Source organism: Haliotis asinina, chromosome 9, assembly GCF_037392515.1.
Source record: "Haliotis asinina isolate JCU_RB_2024 chromosome 9, JCU_Hal_asi_v2, whole genome shotgun sequence".
Taxonomy (NCBI): domain Eukaryota; kingdom Metazoa; phylum Mollusca; class Gastropoda; order Lepetellida; family Haliotidae; genus Haliotis; species Haliotis asinina.
The window spans coordinates 52286916-52310289 of record NC_090288.1 but is presented as its reverse complement, the minus strand read 5'-3'; the positions used below and the strand labels follow the sequence as shown (position 1 = coordinate 52310289).

The following is a 23374-nucleotide window of genomic DNA, read 5'->3' as shown; positions in this document are numbered from 1 at the left end:
TGTCTATAGGCTTTATAAGACAACATCTTGCTGATGTCAGCCATTAACAGAACTGTTGTTTGAATACTGATCATCAATATACTCTTGCGTCAGACACCCGTAGTTGACGATGAAGCTTTCCCTGAGGATTAGGGGTGAGTGGCTGGCACTTCCTTGTAACGGCAAAGAGAAGATCTCTTGGCTCGGGGACGAGGGGCTGAAGAGGTATTACAAGACGAAGAGCAATGTTGGTCATGCAGAGGAGACTGTGTATGAGATTCGCAAAGCAAAGGGTGGGGCTATATTGGACCCCGACGATGCCGTGAGGGACGTTCTAGACGACAACGACTTCGTCACTGTTGGTAGGTAACAACGGTAGACCGAAACTATTTTGATGTTTTACAGTCTTATATGATTAATGGGAGACTGAAATCGATACATCGATAATTGAGGTAATGTGTATCTCGAGTATATATCTATACATACGGCGGAGTGAGCCTCCTCGAACAGTTTTCAATCCTTCAAAGCATTTTGTCAGAGTAAATTTAATGTGAACAACTATTCCATTGATATATTTTCATGTAAATATTTAACTTTTGAATTGTAAAATGTTTAATGCCCTCGTGTATTAACTAAACTCTTCGAAAAATAAGTAAATAAGTAAGTAAAAAGGAAAAGAGAAAGAAAAGAAACTTGATATGGGAACAATTTAAATTTTAGGAAACTATTCGACATAACTCCGTCCATGCTGAATTCCAGCATGTGGGGAATGTGGGGACGACATAGCGTTTGAAAAAAGAACAAAACAAAGAACGTTGAACAAAAACGTAACGTGCCCCACGTTTGCAGTGAATCGCTAAAACGCACCCCACTTATAATGCACGTGCATCATGAAACTATGTATCGACCAGAGCTGAAGTCAGTGACTGTAGGCTGTAAAAGGCCACCTCCATTGTTCTCCACATGCATCGGTTTAAGCCACTATAGATGACAAGCGAATGAAAATGTTGACAGAAGCTTGACAACACGAGTGAGTGAGTGAGTGAGTTTAGTTTTACGCCGCACTCAGCAATATTCCAGCGATATGGCGGCGGTCTGTAAATAATCGTGTCTGGACCAGACAATCCGGTGATCAACAACATCAGCATCGATCTGCGCATTTGGGAACCGATGACATGTGTCAACCAAGACTGCGAGCCTAACCTCCCGATCCCGTTAGTCGCCTCTTACGACAAGCATAGTCGCCTTTTATGGCAAGCATGGGTTGCTGAAGGCCTATTCTACCCCAGGACCTTCATGGGTCTTGACAACACGAAGCTAGCAGCTAGCTTTGTGAAGTCAGACATTTTGGGAGAAGATCAGTTCAACGTCACATCGTTCCCTTCATCCTCGCTTTGTACGTGTATGACAGGACTTCCTCCAACAAAACAATGCTCAGGTGTAACCTTGGTCTTCTCGATCACCGATTGTACCCCAACTGAACATCTATCGGGTACTCTTCAACGACGCTTGGCACGGTACCCCTTGACGCTGAAAACCTGCATATCATCTCCTTTCTTCCTCAGCCAAACTGTTATCGATACTAACGGTGGTGACACCAGTTACTGGCATCTTACTTACATGATTTACTGTAAATGAGCATTGATGTCATGTTTTAATCAACTCTATGCACTCAGTATGTAAACTCCAAAACAGCATGTGAAGGAAGTTTCCTTTTTTAACGGTATGTAATAGCTGAGGGCTAACCTGTACTTTATATCACTATACACGCGAATAAAATGAACTCGAACTCTGTAATAAATGCACTTATTCATCTTTGTTTTCAGAAATAATTATATTTTCGTTTGGAAATATCAATGCTGTTATAATTATGAAGCAAATTATTGTGAAGAGCTATAATTTTATCTCTTTATCTTGATGCTTATCAATATCACACTAAACATAATGAATTGTCAATATCGAATGTAGTCTGAATCATTGCCTTCACGTAAAACACAATAGCAAAAAATATACTGCAAATATATTCTACATTTTCATTTGTCTGAACATATTAATTAAGCCAATATATTTGGCCTCGTGTCCTCCTGTTCTCCGCACGTGTTTTTAAAACTGAGTGGACCATGTTTGATATTAAACCAGGGAAGGTAATGTCCATTGTTCTTGGGAGTATCTTACTAGCACAACAGATTAACCGATCCAGGGCAATTATTTCTATTTAACAGCATAAAATTGTGCTCATTGTTATGATATTCGTCCTACCTAACACACACACGCGTATGAAATACGTGTCACCCTCACTTCGGAAATTATTTAAATAAACTCGGACAAAGCCCTCGCAGAGTTTATTTAAAGTACCTCATAAGGGTGATTATCCTATACATACCCTAAACATAATAACACACTCCATCATTCTGCAATGGTTGCAATGGTACCCTTTCGTTCAGTTGTCAGGTCTTAAATTAGTATTATTTCTAGTTCCATATCATTGTACCGAAATGAACCATCCCAGGTAAACTCATATGTCCTTTCACTCTTGATCAGTAAACTGAGTCTCAATGTTGTCTATTTACGCCCGGTTTCTTGGAACTTGAATTATAATCCCTGTCATCAATGACCGTTTGATGAACGTTTGAATTTTGTCTATGACGACCTGGGGCAGTGGGTTAGCGTAGTGGTTAAGGTGTTCGCTCGTCACGTCGAAGACCCGGGTTCGATTCCCCGCATGTGTGAAGCACATTTTCTGGTGTCCCCCGCCGTGATATTGCTGGGATATTGCTAAAAGCGGCGTAAAACTTAACTCACACTCACTCTTTGACGACCTTTTCGGTCTGTCGATGAGCCATCGCTTCAGCTGATGAAGTATCTTTGAAAAAAAGGAAATAACTGGTGATTTGGATGGTAGTCTTTAACACGGAGCCAACATTAGTGTTCCACGTGTTCTTCCTTTTTTCAATAAATATGTCGTTTTCCTTGTTCTCTACAGACTTGGGGCTTGTGTTTCACATGATCTCTATTAAGAAGAAACCTTGAGTCCAGATAACTTGTAAGCCAAACGTTTACCGGTTCTTCTTCTTCATCATCATGGTCATGACGATCATCATCACTACTGTCATCATCACTACTGTCATCATCACTACTGTCATCATCACTACTGTCATCATCACTTCGAGTCCCGTTTACTTGACCCTATTCCGTATCGTTTTCCCACTCACAATCATCACCACGATTACATATTATGTAGAAAATCATCCATATTGCACAGCAATACACTACAGTCGTAACGACAGCATGCACGATGTCTTCATCGTTAGGACAATCAGGGCAAATACTTTCAACGGCCACAAAAAGTTTATTAATTCCGAAAGCATAGAAATGTGTTCCTTAAGGGCACGTTATGGTACTAAAGGAGAGCAGGTTTGATATCGCCATGGGAGGATACGCGTGACTTCTTCTTGAGACCTTTCCGGAAGTCAGGACGTGAAGCCAACTGAATGTCAAACCTCAAACGGTTCTTTGAAGCTGTTCTGTCCACAAGAGTTCTTCACTTCCGCCCAACTAGACGAAGAAGGTTCTTCTTCACCCTTCACCCGACTAAGACCCTTTTATGTCTTGATCTAGATGGGACAAGCGGAGTGTGTCTAGCGAGCATACGATGCTGTTGTCGTGGATGCCCCTATCTGGTATATCACCGTCCAACAGATGCTTTTGAATATTATCATTTCATCAAACCTTTCCGGCAGTCATAAGATGAAGTCAAATACACGTTAATCCTCAAATGGTTCTAAGGGAAATTGGGCACACGGTACTGTCAACTACATGTTCTGACCACACGTTTTCCTCATTCCGCCCACCCGGATGAAGAAGGTTCAGCTGGGCTTCATCCATCCGCCGATCCAGGTGTTCATGTCTTGATATAAATGGGAATAAGAGGGGTGTGTAACGCTGTTGTTGGGGTTTGCTGGAATGTGATCCACGTTTGACAATGGCCTTAACGACTTGTCCATTAGTCAAATGTGCCGATGTCGTCTTGTGTTTTATTAGTAATAGTTCTGCAGGATGAGGTGTCGCAGAAAATCTGTTTGAGTAGGGGCGTATCTTATATTGATCTGACTTACTTCATATTTTAGCGTTAATTACAGTTGCATATTAGTGAGTACATTATAATTTGTACATACCAGTACATGTAGATGATTTAGTAATGAAAATAATATGATTAATAATTCATAACATTGGCGGAGGACACTTGCTGTGTGTAAGTCGGATTTAAAAACATTGATCTATTACGCACTGTTTTATCAATCTTGCACAGAGCTGCATCCGTTAAAGTTTTGGTAATTCTTTACAGCAACAGTTGGATTAACAGCTATGAAATCAGATCTTCTTGGAAAACATTTCTTCTACTAAATCAGTGTTTGGCAAAGATAACATATCTTATAAATCTTATATGTCAAAATTTCCTCGAGCCTAGGTCAGGCTAGAAGCCATGTGTGATTCTCCCACGACGACGTCAGGTGTCTCCCAATGTATGTCACAGCGGGAACATCCCAGTCTCACCTCAGTCGTCGTGATAAGCATTACTGCGTATTTTAACGTTTGTCCCAGTGAGGGACAACCTAGGGAGGCAACCTATTACATTTTCATCTTGTAACTGAAACAAACAAAACAAAACAAAAAAAAACCAAACAAAGCAAAACAAAAACAGAGAAAAAAAACAGAAAAAAACAACAAACAAGCAAAAAACAAGAAACAAAACAAAAAGCAAAATCAAAATCAAATGAAACAAAAGAGAAATGCGAAACAGAAACACGCCTCCAAAAAAAATTAAAAAAATAGAAAACCGGCAAAAATAATTTAAAAAAAACACAAAAAATAAATAAAATAAAGAATTATACATGAAAACCAAATAGACAAAACCAAACAAACAAAGAAACAGCACACAGTCATAACGTTTACGTTTACCAATACAGATGCTTCCCTTTTCGTGACACCTGGTATCCAAATTGTCTGAACTATTCCACTGTGTATTCTCTGTTGCAGTTCTGGACAGCGACATGTCTAGTCCGGTGACTGGCCCTGCTGAGATAGTGTACATGGAGGAGAAGGTGTATCCTTTGCTTAGATCCAACATGGTGTATAGAATATAAGTCAAGCTGGTCTGGTCGGTATATATCTCTGGCATAGCATCTCCGTGGGCGTCCACCAGTGAAACGGAATCACACATGTACCCACATGCACATTGATGCACAAGTGCAATAATATGGGAAATCCCCCCTTTCGACCACCCACCTAAATGATTATGCATCAGATTACGCCATGACACATCTGCTTGTATATTCCACCTATACGGCGGAATATAATCTTTTAGACCAGACAATTTAGTGGCCAACATCACGAATATAGATCTACGCAATTGGGATACGGTGACATGTGTCAACCAAGTCGGCGAGTCTGACCACCCGATCCTCTTAGTCGCCTCTTACGATAAGATTGGGTTACTGAAGATCAATTCTAATCCGGATCTTCACGGGTTTCCGTCATAAGACTTAATATCAGTAGGTATTTTAGTGCTCCCTTTGCTCACGAACAGGAAGTAAATCTAATATCTACATAACCACCACAGAAGATGAATCGTACCAGTTATGTCACGAATGATGGGATATGCTCCCTAATCTCCATAAATTCATTTTATCCAATTTCATCATGCGATAACCGCATTCGTAACTACTCGTCTCTTTCCGTGACCTGCAAGAAGACTCGTACCCCCCTCGAACGCCATTATTGCCAAAAGTCATGGCAAACCAATCAAATCGCGCGTAGTAAAACGCATTTCAAATTTTGAAAATAGCGGAACCGTTGAATTCTGAAACTTTGCTACTCTATACATAGCACAATTTAAGCATAAACTTTGATCGAAAGGATGAACAACTTTCAATGCTGAAACTTATTTGCAAAAGGAATCACTGTGTTGTTGCTTTGTCCACGGGATGTAAGATATTCTCAGAGCCATGTTTGGTATTTCAGCGTTGTCTTTCCTGGATAATGATACTAGACTATTTTCATCTCCATGCCCGTTTGCGCTTAGACAGGACCCAGTCGTAAACATGGCCACGAGAGGGATACGAGACGCCATCCGGCTTGCTGACACGAGCAGTTACGAATGCGATAACCGATGCGACGTTTCATAAGACGGTGAAATTCGTAACTCCCCGTGTCTTTCCGGCACGGTAGGTCAAGGAAACTGGCGAGTAGTTACGAATGAGTCTGTATGTATGACTGGGCAACACTATATTGTTTAAACTTCTGTTGACTCCTTGACCTGTACATCCAGACCTAAAGCCAGTGTGAAGACGGCATCAGATGTGAGTAGATTCTTACTACGTGAGTGAGTGAGTGAGTGAGTGAGTGAGTGAGTGAGGACAACCTACACGATGTTGTGAAACGGTTGATCTGGCACACCTAGTAACAAAATCAGCTCGAAAAGAAATGAGGACGAACTATCATAGGTTTCTAAGGGACGCAATTATGTAGAACAATCAGTACAGCCTGGCTCTTGGGGTCTGCTGCGCTACGCTTCTACACTAACCCCAGCAATGACTACCAAAATGGCGTCCAAAACGGCCATCATTACTGGCCGACAAGTCATATATTTACTACAGAACTATCTGAGAACGGGTTGTTTGAATTTTTTCACAGCATTTACTTCGACACTGTGTCAAAGTACACATCATCAGAACAACACCCATCGTCAATTTCTGTGAAGGAATAAAGTTAATCAAGCAGGACTAAAATGTCCTCGTTGCACGGGCGAAATGTAAACAATGGCTCACACCCCATTTTCAATACCGACATTTGCGTTGATATTTGGTGTCAGCTCGCTGTTGTCACGACATCGTACACATGAAAGATGTATCTGAACGACCACGTTGGTTAGATAAAATTAGCATCTTTATTTTAGCAAAGTCGGTTACGCACATTTCGATGATTTGAGTCCATTTCTCCTGTATACTGGAACAAATTGAAATTGAATGCCCAGTAATAGGAAAGAGAACATAGAGGTACATTGAAAATAACAGAAGAACGCTTAGCCAATCAGAAAACGACATTTAAATGTGAGGTAAGATAATTGTTAAGGTCAATACGCAGAGAATAGTCTTGCAATTTCCGATAATCGGAACATTGACACTTAACAGTCGACGGGGGTTTAGATGTTGCTATGTTCGGAAGCCAAAAAGTATGCATTTCTATATTCGGTTTGTAATCTACTCCATCTGTCATAACCAGGCATTTTTTGTGATCACAGAACTGACAGTACATCGCATCGCTGACCCTTGACTCCGCGTTTGTTTACGCTGTGAAAGTAGTCCCTAATGCATACGATCTCTATTTTGTAGCGATAACCGTATAAGACCCAACGAATACCGAAAATATCTGTTGGTTTTATCCTGACGGGAACACTGTCCATTGTATGATAATTGTTGGTATCAAATTACATGTTTATGGACTTGTAGCAGATGTTGCCTAACAGCCAGATCAATTCATGATGACCTCTGTATATAGCAAATGGATCTAATAATGGATTGGTAACATAAAAAAATGCACTACTAAGGACAGGTTTCATTGGTAAAAATCCCCTTTAACTCACCAATTCACAAATAATGTACATCTGTCGATTAACGTTATTTTATATGCATATGGTAATGTATATGCTAAGTATGGCAATGTATTAACATGCTGAACAAACTGTGTATTTCTATATATTCAGTTAAATAATGAGTCAAATTCATTGTATTAGGCAGTGTATTTGTGTATATTTTTGCATACTCATTCTGATTCACCATGATTGTTACAGTCATAAATCTGAATGAAATTAGTATGATACGTTTTGGCTTTGATGCTAGATATAATTAATCAACGTGTGTCGAAACTCCTTACTTAACGTTTACATGCACTAAAAGTAACGATAAGTACTGAACTGGTGACGTATACTTCGTCATAGTATCGATGAAAGTACTGTGAAAAAATCTTACCACCCGTGCTCGGATTTTGTAAGTAAATATACGGCGTGTCTCCCGGTAGTGCTGATCTCCATCGGCTGCCATTTCGGTAGTCAATGCCAGAGTCAGTGTTGAAGAGTACCGCGGCACACCCCTTGAAGTAGTGGCGCATAAAGCGACTTGGCCAATCACAATTTCTTTTAAGGTCAATAGACATATGCATGTAATGTTTGAATTCTATCTACTACATGTCAACTACAAATGACCGTATCGCACTACATCCGCAGCCTGGACATTAATGTGGCGGTACACCTCGTAACATGCAACGTTTTTAATAACTTCAGTATATCTCCTTGGATGGAAACAGCTTAGCCACGGACGATCTCGTGAGACTTGGGAAAGGAGAGTTTCTGGTGAAGGTGAGACAGTCGCATACGGGACGGGTAGCGGAGTCGTGCTTGTGGGCGTGGTAGTGGAAGGAGTCGTAGCAGTAGTGGAATAGTAGTAGTAGTAGTAGTAGTAGCAGCAGCAGCAGCAGCAGCAGCAGCAGTAGTAGTAGTAGTAGTAGACGACTTCAGAAAATGTTGATCTCTTGGCATTTCACAGTATAGTTCCTGCATACGTGTTTAAAGATAAATATTGTTTAACATAATGTCGACACATTGTCGATTAAAGTCCTAAAGACTATAGTTAATGAAATTCCTTTTTCTCCAGTTAACTACCGAGGCCGAACAAAACGTACAGAAGTCACGTGACCTTGTGGAAGAAATACTCGCTAGTAATAAAGGTAATTTATCACAGCTCATCGCGGTCACTGCAAAATGTATCAAAGTAAAGTGATGTGGCATTATCAATTACAGCGGACATATAATTATTATTGATGGGTATTAAAACGCAAGATCGTTTTCGCAATTTGTAAAAATATGAAGATACGGTCGCCCTGATTAGTAAAGCGATATTTTTTTCCCAAAATTGCCGGAAAAGAAAAGAATGTCGGCATGTAGCACTTACTTTGTGCGAATGTGTTCAATGCGCTCATCGCATTTTACATGATTGTAGATGTATCAAAAAGTCGGTATCTGTATTCATGGACCTAAGATGAACAATATTGACCGATATCACCGTCATATCATGACTTTTCGGCTAATAAAAACTAGAAAATTCGACATTATTCGAGAAATTCCAATGAATTTTACATAAATGTTGAAATTGGCCAACTGATGACCAATGGCCCGTTCCACCATGCGATCGCAACGCAATAACTGTCGTAAGACCATGTCAAAGTATGTGAGTTAGGACCACTCAGCGCCATGACCGCATTGTGAGATGGGGTCGAGGGCCTAGATATTTGATGCTCTCTTTGAGCTAAGATAGTCGTAAGTTAAATGTTCATTGATGGCACTCACGACTATCTTAGCGTTAAGGGAGCTTAGAAAACTAGGCTCAGGCCCCCCTCAGAGCGATCATATCTCTACGACAGTCGCAAGTCTATGTTAGACTATGGGTCTTAAGATCATCATCAACGCTGCGATCGCCTTGAGAATCGCCCTGGGTCTCCTTCACAAAGCACTAATGTGACCGTGAGTTACTAAGGTAATCTTAGTGCAGTGTTAAAGAAAGGGAGTTAAGGTTACCCTTAGTAAAGGTTGCTTCGTGAAAGGAGAAGCGGGACGTGAAACAGGCAAACATCATGGATGACCTTCAGATCTTGACCTTCCAACGTATGCTGGTAGCGTCGAGATCGGTGTACGTACGTCGTCTTGAAGTACGCGTAGCTACCGCTGGTGTCTATCAATCTGGTTTTTCATTTAGATCACAGACTGATTTTACTATTTTTCCAGTTGTCTATGGAATCACAACAGGATTTGGTAACTTTGCTCGGACTTCCATACCTAAAGATAAACTAGTGTAAGTACAACAACAAATCTTTTTTCACCTAAAGTGTGTATGTATATAAAGAGAAAGTGAACAAATAGTAAACACCTTTCGGAGGGTGTATATTTCAAATTACCGAAGGTTGTTTTATGCCGTATTAGCAATACCACTGCAATATCACGGAGGGGGGCATAAGAAATGGGCTTCACATATTGTACCCACGTGGGGAATCAAACTTATGCCTTAGCTGGAACCATTCGGCCACCCATCGCCTCTGTATTTCAGATTGTAGCTGAAAGTAGATTAGTTGCATCTGAGGTAACTTGTTGTAAGGGGAGACTAACGTGGCCGGGTGGTCAGGCTCGCAGACTTGGTTGACACATGTTATGGTATTCCAATTGTGTAGATCGATGCTCATGATGTTGATCACGAAATCGTCTCGTCCAGGCCCGATTATTTACAGACATATAAGTGGAATATTGTTGAGTTCAACACACAAACTAGCAACATTTGGCATACACCAGTGTGTATATCATAGGAACGAGTGTAGTAATTTAGTTATTACACATATGAAGGTTTGCACATGATGTTTGCACTGCTACAACACAAAAGTGAAAACATCATACTCATTTACAAACATATGTTTGTGGGATCTGCTACAGATCCTGACAACTGTAAACACAGACTTGACATGTGTCGATAATAGTTTTGAGTGCATACAGTTATTCTGATAAAATACACCAAATGCGTGAAATAGGCGCCTGCTTCAAACCCGTTACCCATGAGATAATGGACTGAGCCTATCCCTCGTGTCACTTGCAGAACGCAGGTTATAGTCATAACTGTGCTTTTTCAGGATCCTAAACAATCTTCAAATCGTGATGACGCTTCTGACGCATTTGAAAGAAAGCGTTGATTGACGATGTGTACATACTTCCATAAATGGTCCAGCTGACATTTTGCGAAGTAGCTGAAATACTTCCAAAAGCGGTGTAAAAGCAAATGTTCATTTTGCATTTAAGAAATGATTGCATATTTCACCCCGAGTGTTAAGCTTTACAAAAACAACAGTCAGAACTGTGGGAATGACAGTGATTCATGGATGATCAACTTCTTTATTGGGCATGCTTCATTACACCGACACGTCGCACTTGCACAATAACAGTTTATAGTAACTCCCAAACAGTTCAAAATAGATTTCGATACCAATGTTCAACACCAATGTGCAATGTTTAAATATGCTAATATATGCTACATAACGACCTATGTTTGGACTGTGTGTTTTAGAGAACTCCAAGAAAACCTCATCCGCTCCCATGCAGCAGGTATAAGTCTTTTAAGCTTTTCTTCAAAAGTAAGAATTTAAAATATGTGAGTGGATGTAGTTTTACGGCGCCCTGAGCATGATTAAAGCAATATCATTGATGGGGACACCAGGACTGGGTTTCACACTCTGTACCCATGTGGGGAATTGGCCCAGGTCTTCGGTCTGACGAGCGAACGCTTTAACCACTACGCTACCCCAACGTCCCAGATGGGGTAAGAAAATTCCAAAGGTACGCATGAATTGACGTTTACCTGTTATGAAACCCACAATTAATCTTGGGTATGAATTAGATTGTCCCTGGAACACCAAAGGTAGGCAATCCTTCACACAGAAATGTTGTGCCTCAGACGCTCGGATCACGATCCAGGAATCGTACCTTCTAACTGAGCTTTAGGGAACAACCATATGACGGTTAGGGTTACTTTATATATGGTCGTATTGCAGGAAAAGCATAAAGTCACAAGTACTTGCAGACAAGTGTCCAAAAACATTGTACCAAGTATATTTAAATGAGTTTACAGCTTTTGGCTTTTATACCCTCAGGTGTCGGTCCCCCGCTGTCCCCCGAGAGGACCCGGATGTTGCTGGCGCTGCGTATTAATGTCCTCGCCAAGGGCTACAGTGGCATCTCCTTGGAAACTCTGGGACAGTACATGGCAGCGTTTAATGGTAAGCGCACAGCAAATCAGTGTATTATTCGTTTAGAATGAATATTTAATTTGTTTACATTTATATTGCACAAATCATTTGCAAATGTGTCAGTAACATTATTGTTTTTAAGAACGTAGAAAACGGCAATTCTTGTTGTATTTACGAATATGTGTTAGTCTGTTTGCTAGCATGACTTCTCCCAATCTTTCAGCATCCTGTCTTCCATGGGTTCCTCAGAAGGGATCAGTGGGGGCCAGCGGTGACCTTGCACCACTCGCTCACCTCGCGCTAGGCATGATGGGAGAAGGGAAAATGTGGTCGCCGAAGAGTGGATGGGCAGATGCTAAATATGTAAGAACATAATTATAGGTAGATTAACTTAGAGTCTTCCATCTGCTACCGTAAACATACATTTTTGGCGTTCCTTCGCTGTAATCTTCGGGATCCCTCTCATTAACACTAGTGTGTCCAATCCAATCCCTCGCATTAATTTCCTTCGTTTTAGTGCACCATGTCACCCGTGTCCGATTCGCCATATGGGTGAAGGGCTGTAGCCTAGTGGTTAAAACGCTCGCTCATCGCGCCGAAGATCCGGGCTGATTCTGCTGGAATATTGCTAAAAGCGGCGTAAAATGAAACTGATGCGATCCGGACAGAAGTTTACACTTCTTACCTATGCTAACTTTTTTTAGATTTCATTTTTTTCGAAAATTGCGTTTCTTTTGCTGTTCAGTATATGTTGCAACCCGTTGGGAATTAAATGTAAGAATATCTCATCGAGATGTTGGTTGCATGAGCCTAAAAATGGATCGGCGTAGATCCATGTTATTCTTATCAGTTACTGTACCATCTGGATCGATCATTTTACAGACCAAGACAGCTTGAATACTTCTGAGTGCGGTATTAAAGAACAAACAAACAATACAGCCTTCTGAGTGAGTTTAGTTTTACGCCACACTCTGCAATATTTGGCAGCGGTCTTTAAATAATCGAGTCTGGACCTGACAATTCAGTGGATTAACCGCATGAGCATCGATCTGCGCCATAGGGAACCGAACCAAGTCTTACCAACCAATAACCAATCCCGTTAGTCGCCTCTACAAGCAGAGTCACCTTTTATGGCAAGCTTTGATTGCTGAAGGTTTATTCTATCCCGGACCTTCATGGGTCAATATCACCACGTGTGTCGTTCAACACGAGCAGTAGAAAGTATAAAACATACATAAAAGAATGTTATCGGCTGATGGCCCTCGTTACAGTACTAGGAAATATTCCAATCGAATAAAATAGATGTACACACACGTCTTGATAGTGGTACGGGCCAGAAATACAACAACAACAACAACAACAACAAAAACAAAAGAAAACAACAACAACAAATGGCGGCGGTCTGTAAATAATCGAGTCTGGACCAGACAATCCAGTGATCAACAAATGAGCATCGATCTGCGCAACTGGGAACCGATGACATATGTCAACCAAGTGAGCGAGTCTGACTACCCGATCCCGTTAGTCGCCTCTTACGACAAGCACAGTCACCTTTTATGGCAAGCATGGGTTGCTGAAGGCCTATTCTACCCCGTGACCTTCACGGGTCCGTAAGTCATTGAAGTAACCTTAGTATAATGTTAGAGGATGGGAGGTAGGCTAATCCTCGGTTAAGGCTGCTTCGTGAAAGGATCCCTAGGGGCCTGTCTTGGTTCGGAACTGTCAGTGCATGTTCATTCGTTCCAAGGATGTATGTGTTAGATCTCATAGTATAGAAGATCTCATAGTTTAGAAGATTTACGGCGACTGCGAAATCGTCACAAACCGAAGTGCTCTTAAAATCACCATCTCGTACCTTTGTCCTTTGTGTTGCAGGTACTCGAGTCTCATAACCTCACTCCGATAAAACCCAAGCCGAAAGAGGTAACAGAATTGATAGGCGTACATAGTGTTTTTGTATGTTACGTAAAGCTCCTTTAATCCGACAGAATATTCATGGCATGAATGCCATAGACAGTGCGTTATGTTTGCTATATTTTGCAGGGCCTTGCAATGATAAATGGAACTCAGCTTATAACATCTTTAGGAGTTGAAGGTAGGTGTCTTAACTTACTGCGATTCAGTATGACTGAATGAGTTAGGAAATGTTATTGCGTAAGTAAGAATGGTTTAACGACTCTTGCCTATATCGACAGTTTAACCACTGGGAATAGCAGATGATGTCTTTTCACAATACAGACACGTAGGGAACCGAACCCAGGCCTCCGGATGTTAAGAGCGAACCCTTTAATATTTTGGACGCAAGGAGAGTTAGGGTGTGCCACGGATTATGATTATATAGAGTCCCAGAAACCAGGACACAGAAAGTATGATTTAGTCTATTCAAATTAAATTCGACGTGTGGAAATATCCTGACGTTATTCATCTTATAAGTAAGTTGTTCACAAAGACCGGTATTTAAACGAAGGATGCACTCCGAATCTTATTAATGTCCACGGATATAAGAGGTTCGGCAAGACAAACTGGGATAACTACTACTCGAAACAAGATAAAGAACACAAAGGCTGCATGTAGCAATACCCAGCAGTAGCTTCAGTATAGTCATATCATAAAACAATCCCGTGTTCCTTAATTTTTGTTGAATAGTATACCAATGTGAACAAACTATTGACCAACTGACACAGAACTGTGTAACGTTTCTTCGCGTTATACGTAAATCGATGATTGTTCTACCAGCTTGCGAAAGGTCAGAATCCATCGCCAGACAGGCAGACATTGTTGCAGCCATGACCTTGGAGGTGCTGAAGGGTTCAACAAGGGCGTTCGATAGCAGTAAGTACTGGCGTCACGTCACATAATCAGATGCCGTCACGTCATATAATCAGATGACGTCATATATTTCAATGGAATAGTATATAGAGGACACTAAACGACCTTCCGTGTAATACCATTTTTATTAAACGAGTTAATGATTTGGTATCAGACGAGCGAAAGCGAGATTGATACTAAATCGTTAACGAGTTTAATGAGAATGGTATTTCGCGGAAGCGAGTTTAGTATTCTGTTTATTACTCGCCAACATAAACTGACAGAAACTGCGGCGAAATTGCCTACAGCGTGAGGACACTCAGCTTTCAAGTCAAGCAAGGTCTAGTAAAATCGCGACATCAATATTAGCATTGTGACGTCATGCGTCAGGCGGTATTACACTAGTGTAATATTGAAGTGAAAATATTACACTGCAGTATCTTCAACGGGCAAGTAATAAGATGTTTTATCCCACCGTTTTATACTATAAGGGTAACGCTATTTTTCAGGGCATTATCATTTGCAGAAGGCTAACCCTAACCTCCTTCGTCGGGCAGTTAATGAAAGACCTCGGGCTTCTGCAAATGATAATGCCCTGAAAAATAGCGTTACCGTTATTATAGCTGAAATGAATAGAATTTTCAATAAAATGAGAATAGAAACAGCGGCATCGGTTTAGCAGCATTTACTGCCAACAACAGAACGACGGAGGTCACTGACACACATTTTACAAATATAGACACGTCATAGAACAACACAAATGACGTCACTATTGAGAGTGACGACATTCGACCTTGACCTTTGCTCACACTACCAGTCACCATTGTTTTCAGTGATCAACAACGTTTGACTTCCAAGTCGATATTTGCATTGCTGTATGTTGTCATTTATGGTACAATTGTTATGGTTGGCCCAGGCAGGAAAGTGCATAATGGCACAGGCACATGTGACGAATGTGAGCCAGATATATGTCAATAACAAACCCAAGTTCAATCGAGCCGTAGGTGACTGAACTTCAACAGCTGAGCTACTTATGACGTCACCTAACAACGGGTTTCATAATGGCACGTCGTCAAGCATTTTGCCGGCATTATCAAGTTACAGTGGCCCGCCCATTTCTGATAACGTATGGTCGTTTTAATGATAATTCTATCCATATTAGCTATAATGGGTATCGTACATACTATAAACAGGTTTACACACAAACTTACGAAAGACTCAATTTCATTAATTGAATGTGGGGAGTACTTTTCCCGACCATTGTGGAATGTTGCTGGTTATGTGTTTCTGGGAGTCTGTATGATAAAGACCAACCACGTACATAGTTTCGATCATAATTATCACACTTTCTCACAGATGTCTGGTAACTAGAATATAGTGTGGAATATAGAATAGAAATAATTATTTGCTGGCATTATAACCAGTATTGCCTTAGGATCAACTGCACATTCAGAAAACTATGAAAAATATTGTAAACCAAATGTCACTGTGTTGTTTAATGTGATTGGTTGAGAAACCTGATTGAAATGTATTCGATTCCTGAAAATGGCAAAACTATTCTCTGCGTATTGACACAGAGAAACATCACACACCTGCACTCGATGTAAATGAGAGCAGACATTAAAACTCATGTGGACCTTTTGGTATACTTTTGTGTTTACAATGTCGATAAACATCATGTGTTGGCCTATTTCTGGGTGTTAGTGAGTATTTTACCTCTAACGCATGGTATTTACTTCCCAAATGAAATCTTTTGAGTATTATTTTTTAAGGTTTGTTTAGATCAATAACGGTGAGAACTATTTTGCTCTTGTTTCAGTGAATTCTTTACTTTAAAGTCTGACTAAAACAGCTGTGGTCATTTTCCCAATTTTCTGTTTTCAGGTATTCAGAAAGTGCGACCACACAAAGGTCAAGGCCAGGTTGCTAGGCGACTACGGTCACTTCTTCATTCAGAAACACATCCATCTCAGATAGCAGGTAGGAGCTGATTCCTGCTTCAGAAGAAAGATTACCAAGAAGGTTAACACGTCCCAGATCGGCTACAAGAACAATGTAAATCATACGGTTGTTTACATACATTGCCAACTGCACCAGAGCTATGCTTATATATACATATATCATCAAGAGTGTTTTTCTTAACTGTTTAAACTGAGCTCTGTCTGTTGTAGAGAGCCACAGGTTCTGTGACCGGGTACAAGACGCGTACACGCTCAGGTGCTGTCCGCAGGTAAGATGTGACTGCAGGATTTGTCAGAAGGCTGTATGACAACGTAGTTTAGATGGACAGATTCAGTGACTTGACCTGTAGGTGTCATCTGTCCCAGATCCTATCATACTGAATTGATGCTCTTGCTTTCAGTCACTGTCGTGTTTTGTCCCTGACTGTTACTTAATGGTCGCCATGATGTAGAATATATGTGTCATAGCGTCTAATTCAGGACAGCCACCCTCCAAATATTTCTAAGGACGAAAAACTATGTGGCTAAGCCATGTGAGACTTAATTATAATACAGTGAGACCCGGACACCGAACGTCAGACAACGTCTTAACGTGTATGTTCATTCCAAGACACGAAATAACTGTAACAAAAAACACAAAACAAAACATAACAGTAATCGTTCAACAACTGGCATAAACTCAGATATATTATGTCTGTATTTTCCATTCTTTGTTATAATGTTCTGCGAATGGTTTTATCAACAAGACTCTTTCGTGGTGTCATTTCTACAAGATTAATACTGACATGACAAACATCTTTGTATGGCAATGGGGTGGTAATGGTGCTGTTAAAATCGTAAACGCACATTTAAAATAAGTCCCTTATTCAAGAAGGGTGCGCCTACAAATAGGTTTCTAACCAAACATGAAAACAGATGCCCTGTACAGAAACCAATGTTTGTGATTACAGGTACACGGCATCGTGAACGACACTGTGGCCTTCGTCAAAGGGATCCTGGTCACAGAAATGAACAGCGCCACAGACAACCCAGTATCCTTCACAAGTATGAGTGAGTGAGTGAGTCGCTGTTACGCCGATTTCACCAGTTATTCAGCTATATTACGACGTGCTAGTGTGGGCGAAGAGCCCAAAGTGAAGCAGTCATCCCTTTATGAAACCAAACGATCGTGAGTGGTCCTGAACAGTAAAAATAAACCAGGACAAATCAGAGATTCAAACTCCTTGTTACGATCAGTGCAGTACTAAGGGGCAGTTAATCCGGCGTTGTAGACATCTGGCCCGTTGTAGTACCCTATAACAGCGTAATTATTGCTATAAGCTCTTTCTCGACAAGACCCCGTGGTCTCTCGGATAGCGGAAAGCGGAGGTCAGTGGCCACCTCAAACAAAACTACATAAAAAGGACTATATTAAGGCAGGCACGCAGGCACGCACGCACCCACCCACCCACGTGGTTAAAGAATGAGACGCTGTAAATGATCATATTTCGTCGTTGAAACTGCTGTCTGGTACCTCAGTGGGTTATCGCAATAAAATCGGCATTCTTTTGCACACGCGCACGTGCGCTGCTATAATAGTGTGACGTAAACTTCAGCAATATCACACTATACTAAAACATGCTTGAATCCTTCAACAACGCCACAATAACGGACGTTGAAGACCAACAATCACCATAGCAACTGATCGTACGAATGTTCCTCAACCCGACAAAGATGGTGTTTGCTGAGACTGGCGAGATTTTGTCAGGGGGAAACTTCCACGGGGAGTATCCAGCCAAGGTGAGACATGGGGTCAGCCCAGTAACACTGGGGTCAGCTCAATGTCTGTTTTTGAAAACTAAAGAATACCATTCCTGTTGAGCCACGATATTCATTCATTACAATTGTAAGTCGCTGTGAGGGGATTCGCCTTGCACTTGCAATAATATCAGATCCTAAACAGAAACCTGTCTCCTTAAGTACCACTTGCACAAAGCGCAGAGCTCTCTTTGCGTTACCACCATCGCAAACCTATGTTGTTTGTTGTTCAACGCCACACTCGGAAATATTCCATCTGCGTGGCCGTGGTCTGTAAATACGAAATAAATAAAATATAGTATATTCCACCCCACTCCTCATCCGCCACCCCATCCCCTTCATCGGTTGTTCCACTGAAATGCGTATCCCCAGTGACAAAGCGTGAACACAATCAAGCAAGATATGCCCATGTTTAGGAGAGTAAACTGCAACTGATATCATCTCCGGAAAGGAGGGAAAGTTACCTCCACAATCGATAGAAGACGCAAGAGTTTGGTCCACGCCTAAATATATGATTGTCTACCCAGGCTCTCGACTACCTGGCTATCGGAGTGCACGAGCTGGCCAATATGAGCGAGCGACGGATAGAGAGACTTGTTAATCCGGGTAGGTGAAAGATTCCGTCTACAGATATAAAGATGAAGAAGAGGTGTTCTATCAGGGTGGAGACTTGACAGTCTTGTTATCACGGAGTGAGTGAGTGAGTGAGTTAAAATTTAACGTCACATCGGCAATATTTTAGCCATATCGTGACGAGAACATGTTTGACGTTGAAATGGAATATGTGTAGAAGAGAAAAATACTGTCGTCAAAGGACAGTAAAACAGCTAGAATATCACAATGACAACTAAAGCTAGTATGGAAATGTAAAACTAATTGGGACAGTACAATATAAAAACTGGCTATAGATCGTTGCTATCAAAGTGAGAGTTAACCGTCATTCAAAAATACCGAGTTCGATACTCAACATTGTCACAGTCTGTGGAGTCATATCTGCAGATTCCCTGTCGTGATGTTGCTGGAGTGCTTGCTAAGAGCGGCGTAAAACTCAACGCACTCACTCACTCATTCCATGGAGAAAATAGCTTTCTTGTGGCCATAGGGTTGAGCTTCTAACATTTGATGGTTTTATAAACTTTGTCACTTGACTACATTAATTTACATATAAGCATTCATTGCACTGTATCAACACGGACACCTCATTGCATGAATTCCTGTAACGTTTCAGCTCTGAGTGAACTCCCAGCCTTCCTGACCAAAGAGGGCGGACTCAACTCGGGGTTCATGATCGCCCACTGCACAGCCGCCTCTCTAGGTACGTTCGGTCTCCTCTCCTCAACCTTTACCCGTCATACACCCGGCATCCTCTCTATGCCCTTGCACCCGTAATACACCCGGCATCATCTCTATGCCCTTGCACCCGTCATACACCCGGCATCCTCTGTATGCCCTTGGAAATAGCTTAATCAGTTGTTTGTTGTGTAACTCAGCACTTGGCGGTCTGTGAATAATCGGGTCTGGACTAAACAATCCAGCAATAGTATGAGCATTAATCTACGCAATTGGGATACGACGATGTGTCGACCAAGTCATCGAGTCTCATATGAGCATCCAGGTTACTGGAGATCAGTCTTAACGTTGCCTTGAGGCGTGTTTGAGTGTTTGGTGTTAATGGTATTCTGTGTTTGGACAGTGTCCGAGAACAAGGTCCTGTGCCACCCGTCGTCAGTGGACTCCCTGACCACCAGCGCCGGGACGGAGGACCACGTGTCTATGGGGGCCTTCTCCGCCAGGAAGTGTCTCAGAGTCGTGGAACACGTGGAGGAAGGTGGGAGCAATGTAATAACAGTAAGATAAGTCGAACTAGGTACGTTTTAAATTAAACTTAAAAATACTATAATTGTTGTATATGTAATCACCCCATTACATTTTTTTTCATTTAGCGTTGAAGCGCACGACTCCCAATTTTAAACGAAGTGTCCAATGTACAGTTAGACCTGCTCAAATTTTCAAAACTCCGTAGTTTCACCCAGCTATACCCAGAATAGCAATTACGTACTATGATAAATGTATCATGTAACCGTACAAACCACCATGGATTACATATGTAATAGCTACAACTTGTGTATGTAGTCGAAAACGCAAAACTATGAAATCCTGGAAGGGCCATTGTGACGTTTAGATTTGTGTTTCATTGTCGCTTGCCGCCCTTTGGTAAAAGTCACGTACTATTTATTCACAGCTCTGTTAATGGTCAAAATGTTTCGGTGTCTTTATGTTTTGGTGTTTTTATATAAGATATATAAGATAAGAGGAATGTGTGAGTTGAAATCTGTCGTCACGTTTGTCATAAGAGGAATGGGTAAGTTGAAATCTGTCGTCACGTCTGTCGTCAATCTTTCAACCATGTCGTTACGATACGGAGGAAGGACTCCCATCAAGAATTGTTGGAATTTGTTGGAATAAACATCCATTACAGAGTTGCTTACCAATCAAATGTTAACATTATTCCAGTCTTGGCAATCGAGTTACTGGCAGCCTGCCAGGCGATGGAGTTTCTGCGACCCCTGACAACGACGCCGCCCCTGGAAGAGGTGCACAAGTTGGTCCGATCAGTCGTCGGGTAAATGTCTGTGTTTGGAGTCATCTCCAAGATATATTTATAGAACATGATTTCAGTGAGCGTTTAAGCTCCATGCAAGCTTTTTATGTGAGTGAGTGAGTGAGTGAGTGAATGAGTGAGTGAGTGAGTTTATTGTTACGCCGCACTCAGCAATGCGCTAACTACATGGCGGCGGTCTGTAAATACTCGAGTCTGAACCCGACAATCCGGTGATCAGTAGCATGAGCATCGATCTGCACATTTGGGATATGATGAGATGTCAGCGAGTCTCATCACTCGATCCTGTTAGTAGCCTCTTACGACAAGCATGGGTGGGATACTGAAGATCAATTCTAACCCGGGAGGAAATACCACAATGATGATGGTTAAGGCGGTTAAAACATTCGGATAGCTGTGATGTAACACGTGTTATATTTGGGATTACACGTTCTCAGTAAAGTACAGATTCTAGTACTGTTGTTGGGTTGAATCCCATTCTGGATTCGAACCCACAGTCAGGCACCTAATCGACAGCACACAAAGTCAGCCACCTAACTCAACCCAGCCAAAGTACAAGAATACACCTCACTGAAAACGGGTAGGCCAAGATATCACATGGATTATATTCAACCATTTTCTTGTATTTCACAGGTGTGATGTAGACAAACACTAATCAAGGCGAATCTCAGATTAGAACTCCCGAACATTGTTCCCAGTTGGATATATGTCTTTAATATTGATTAATTGTCTTAATGGAGGGTGTTTGGGAGGTTTAAGGTCTGCAACACAAGTTGAGGTCAGGTGTTAAGTTGTCTTGTACTTACACATTAACATGGCGATGTATTCTGTCTGCAGCCCCTGGAACAAAGACAGGTTTATGGCTCCTGACATCGAGGCAGTCACCAAGCTTCTGCAGGAGGAGAAGGTAGGATAGTTCGATGGTGTAGGGGTCTAGGGGTGTAGGGGTGTAGGGATGTATGGGTGTAGGGGTGTAAGGGTCTAGGGGTGTAGGATTGTAAGGGTGTGGGGATGTAGGGGTGCCACTTCCCATCCCCCAACACACACACACACAGGAGCACGCAAAGACACACCTTCTGAAGTATATTTTTTGTGTTACTAACTAATTCGATTAATGAAACCTTTTCCATGGGTACAAAACCTGTAGTCATCAGCAGCGGTTGTGGCCAGATGATATTTTTTTTGACTCCAGGAACAGAGTTGTTTGGTGGTGGTAGTTGTAACCGTGGAAGCCGTGGTAGGTTTTCTAAAGCCTCACTCTGCAGTATTCTAGGTATACGATTTTGGTCTTCTAATGCTTGGTAGTCCAGGTAGAGACGGCCCATGTGGTGCTAGTGGCCGGTGACACCAGTGATATAGATACCTGCGTTGTTCCAGATCTGGAGGAAGGTGAAGCCGATGATGGACAACTACCATTCCGTACAGACCATCGAGACCAGGGTGTTCTCTCCCACCACCGCCAGACTGGACGGACCAGCCCCCAAACGCCGGAGATACAACAGCAAAACCGTGAAATAGCTCCCAGATACAACAGCAAGACCGTGAAATAGCTCCCAGATACAACAGCAAAACCGTAAAATAGCTCCCAGATACAACAGCAAAACCGTGAAATAGCTCCCAGATACAACAGCAAAACCGTGAAATAGCTCCCAGATACAACAGCAAAACCGTGAAATAGCTCCCAGATACAACAGCAAGACCGTGAAATATCTTCCAGATACAACAGCAAGATCGTGAAATATCTTCCAGATACAACAGCAAGACCGTGAAATATCTTCCAGATACAACAGCAAGACCGTGACATAACTCTCAGATACAACAGCAAGACAGTGAACTAACTCCCAGATACAACAACCCAAAACAATTATACCCCTCGTTAACACTGTTTGATATAGGGCAGACAGATGACCTTCTCATACACAAGGTCGAGTATCAGTTTAATCACTCTCATGTTCACAACTAAAGAAGTAACTGGATAATACTGATACAAACGTTAACGCACATGATGGTGACAGGTGTCGTAAGTTTTGTAATAAAGTGGAAATTGTGGGCGTTTTGTCTAGTGTGATGGGTTGTCAGGTCCTGACTGACTGTGTTCTCGTGTAGCCTTAAACACCTTCCATGAACGTGGAGGAGACAAAGGACTTCATCAGACACCATACACGTGAGCCGTTTGCGTTTTAATGTCGCCTTGAGCAGTTGTTTTGCTCTGTTCACATGCTACAGTGAACATTCAGCATGGTTGGAGTTATTATTATTATGTTAATATTTGTATAACGCCAACATCTGGCTTCGCTGCTCATAGGCACTTTGTTTTTCCCTCGATCATTGGATGAATCTCAACATCAGACCAACTCAAAGTTTATGATTTGCT

At 41.6% G+C, this 23374-nt stretch overlaps 1 protein-coding gene across 1 annotated transcript; it reads left to right on the top strand.

Annotated features, from left to right (window-relative positions):
- The first annotated feature begins 1 nt into the window (after position 1).
- On the top strand, positions 2-23057 carry LOC137297405 (histidine ammonia-lyase-like). Its single transcript, XM_067829407.1, has 22 exons — positions 2-341; positions 5017-5083; positions 6308-6338; positions 8318-8392; positions 8688-8760; positions 9815-9881; positions 11136-11173; positions 11719-11844; positions 12038-12177; positions 13690-13737; positions 13858-13909; positions 14551-14646; positions 16507-16602; positions 16794-16852; positions 17534-17614; positions 18297-18362; positions 18908-18986; positions 19609-19695; positions 20074-20208; positions 20895-21003; positions 21838-21907; positions 22378-23057. Exons 1-22 carry the CDS (start codon positions 110-112, stop codon positions 22516-22518), a joined length of 1968 nt encoding a protein of 655 aa, XP_067685508.1. The 5' UTR covers positions 2-109; the 3' UTR covers positions 22519-23057.
- Positions 23058-23374: the final 317 nt, after the last annotated feature.

Excerpts from the sequence above, each read along its gene's own strand:
- LOC137297405 (XM_067829407.1), top strand. The coding sequence starts at position 110 with ATGAAGCTTTCCCTGAGGATTAGGGGTGAGTGGCTGGCACTTCCTTGT. Across the intron at positions 6,339-8,317 it reads GTGTGAAGACGGCATCAGAT|TATATCTCCTTGGATGGAAA; the intron begins GTGAGTAGATTC and ends TAATAACTTCAG. Across the intron at positions 9,882-11,135 it reads ATACCTAAAGATAAACTAGT|AGAACTCCAAGAAAACCTCA; the intron begins GTAAGTACAACA and ends TGTGTGTTTTAG.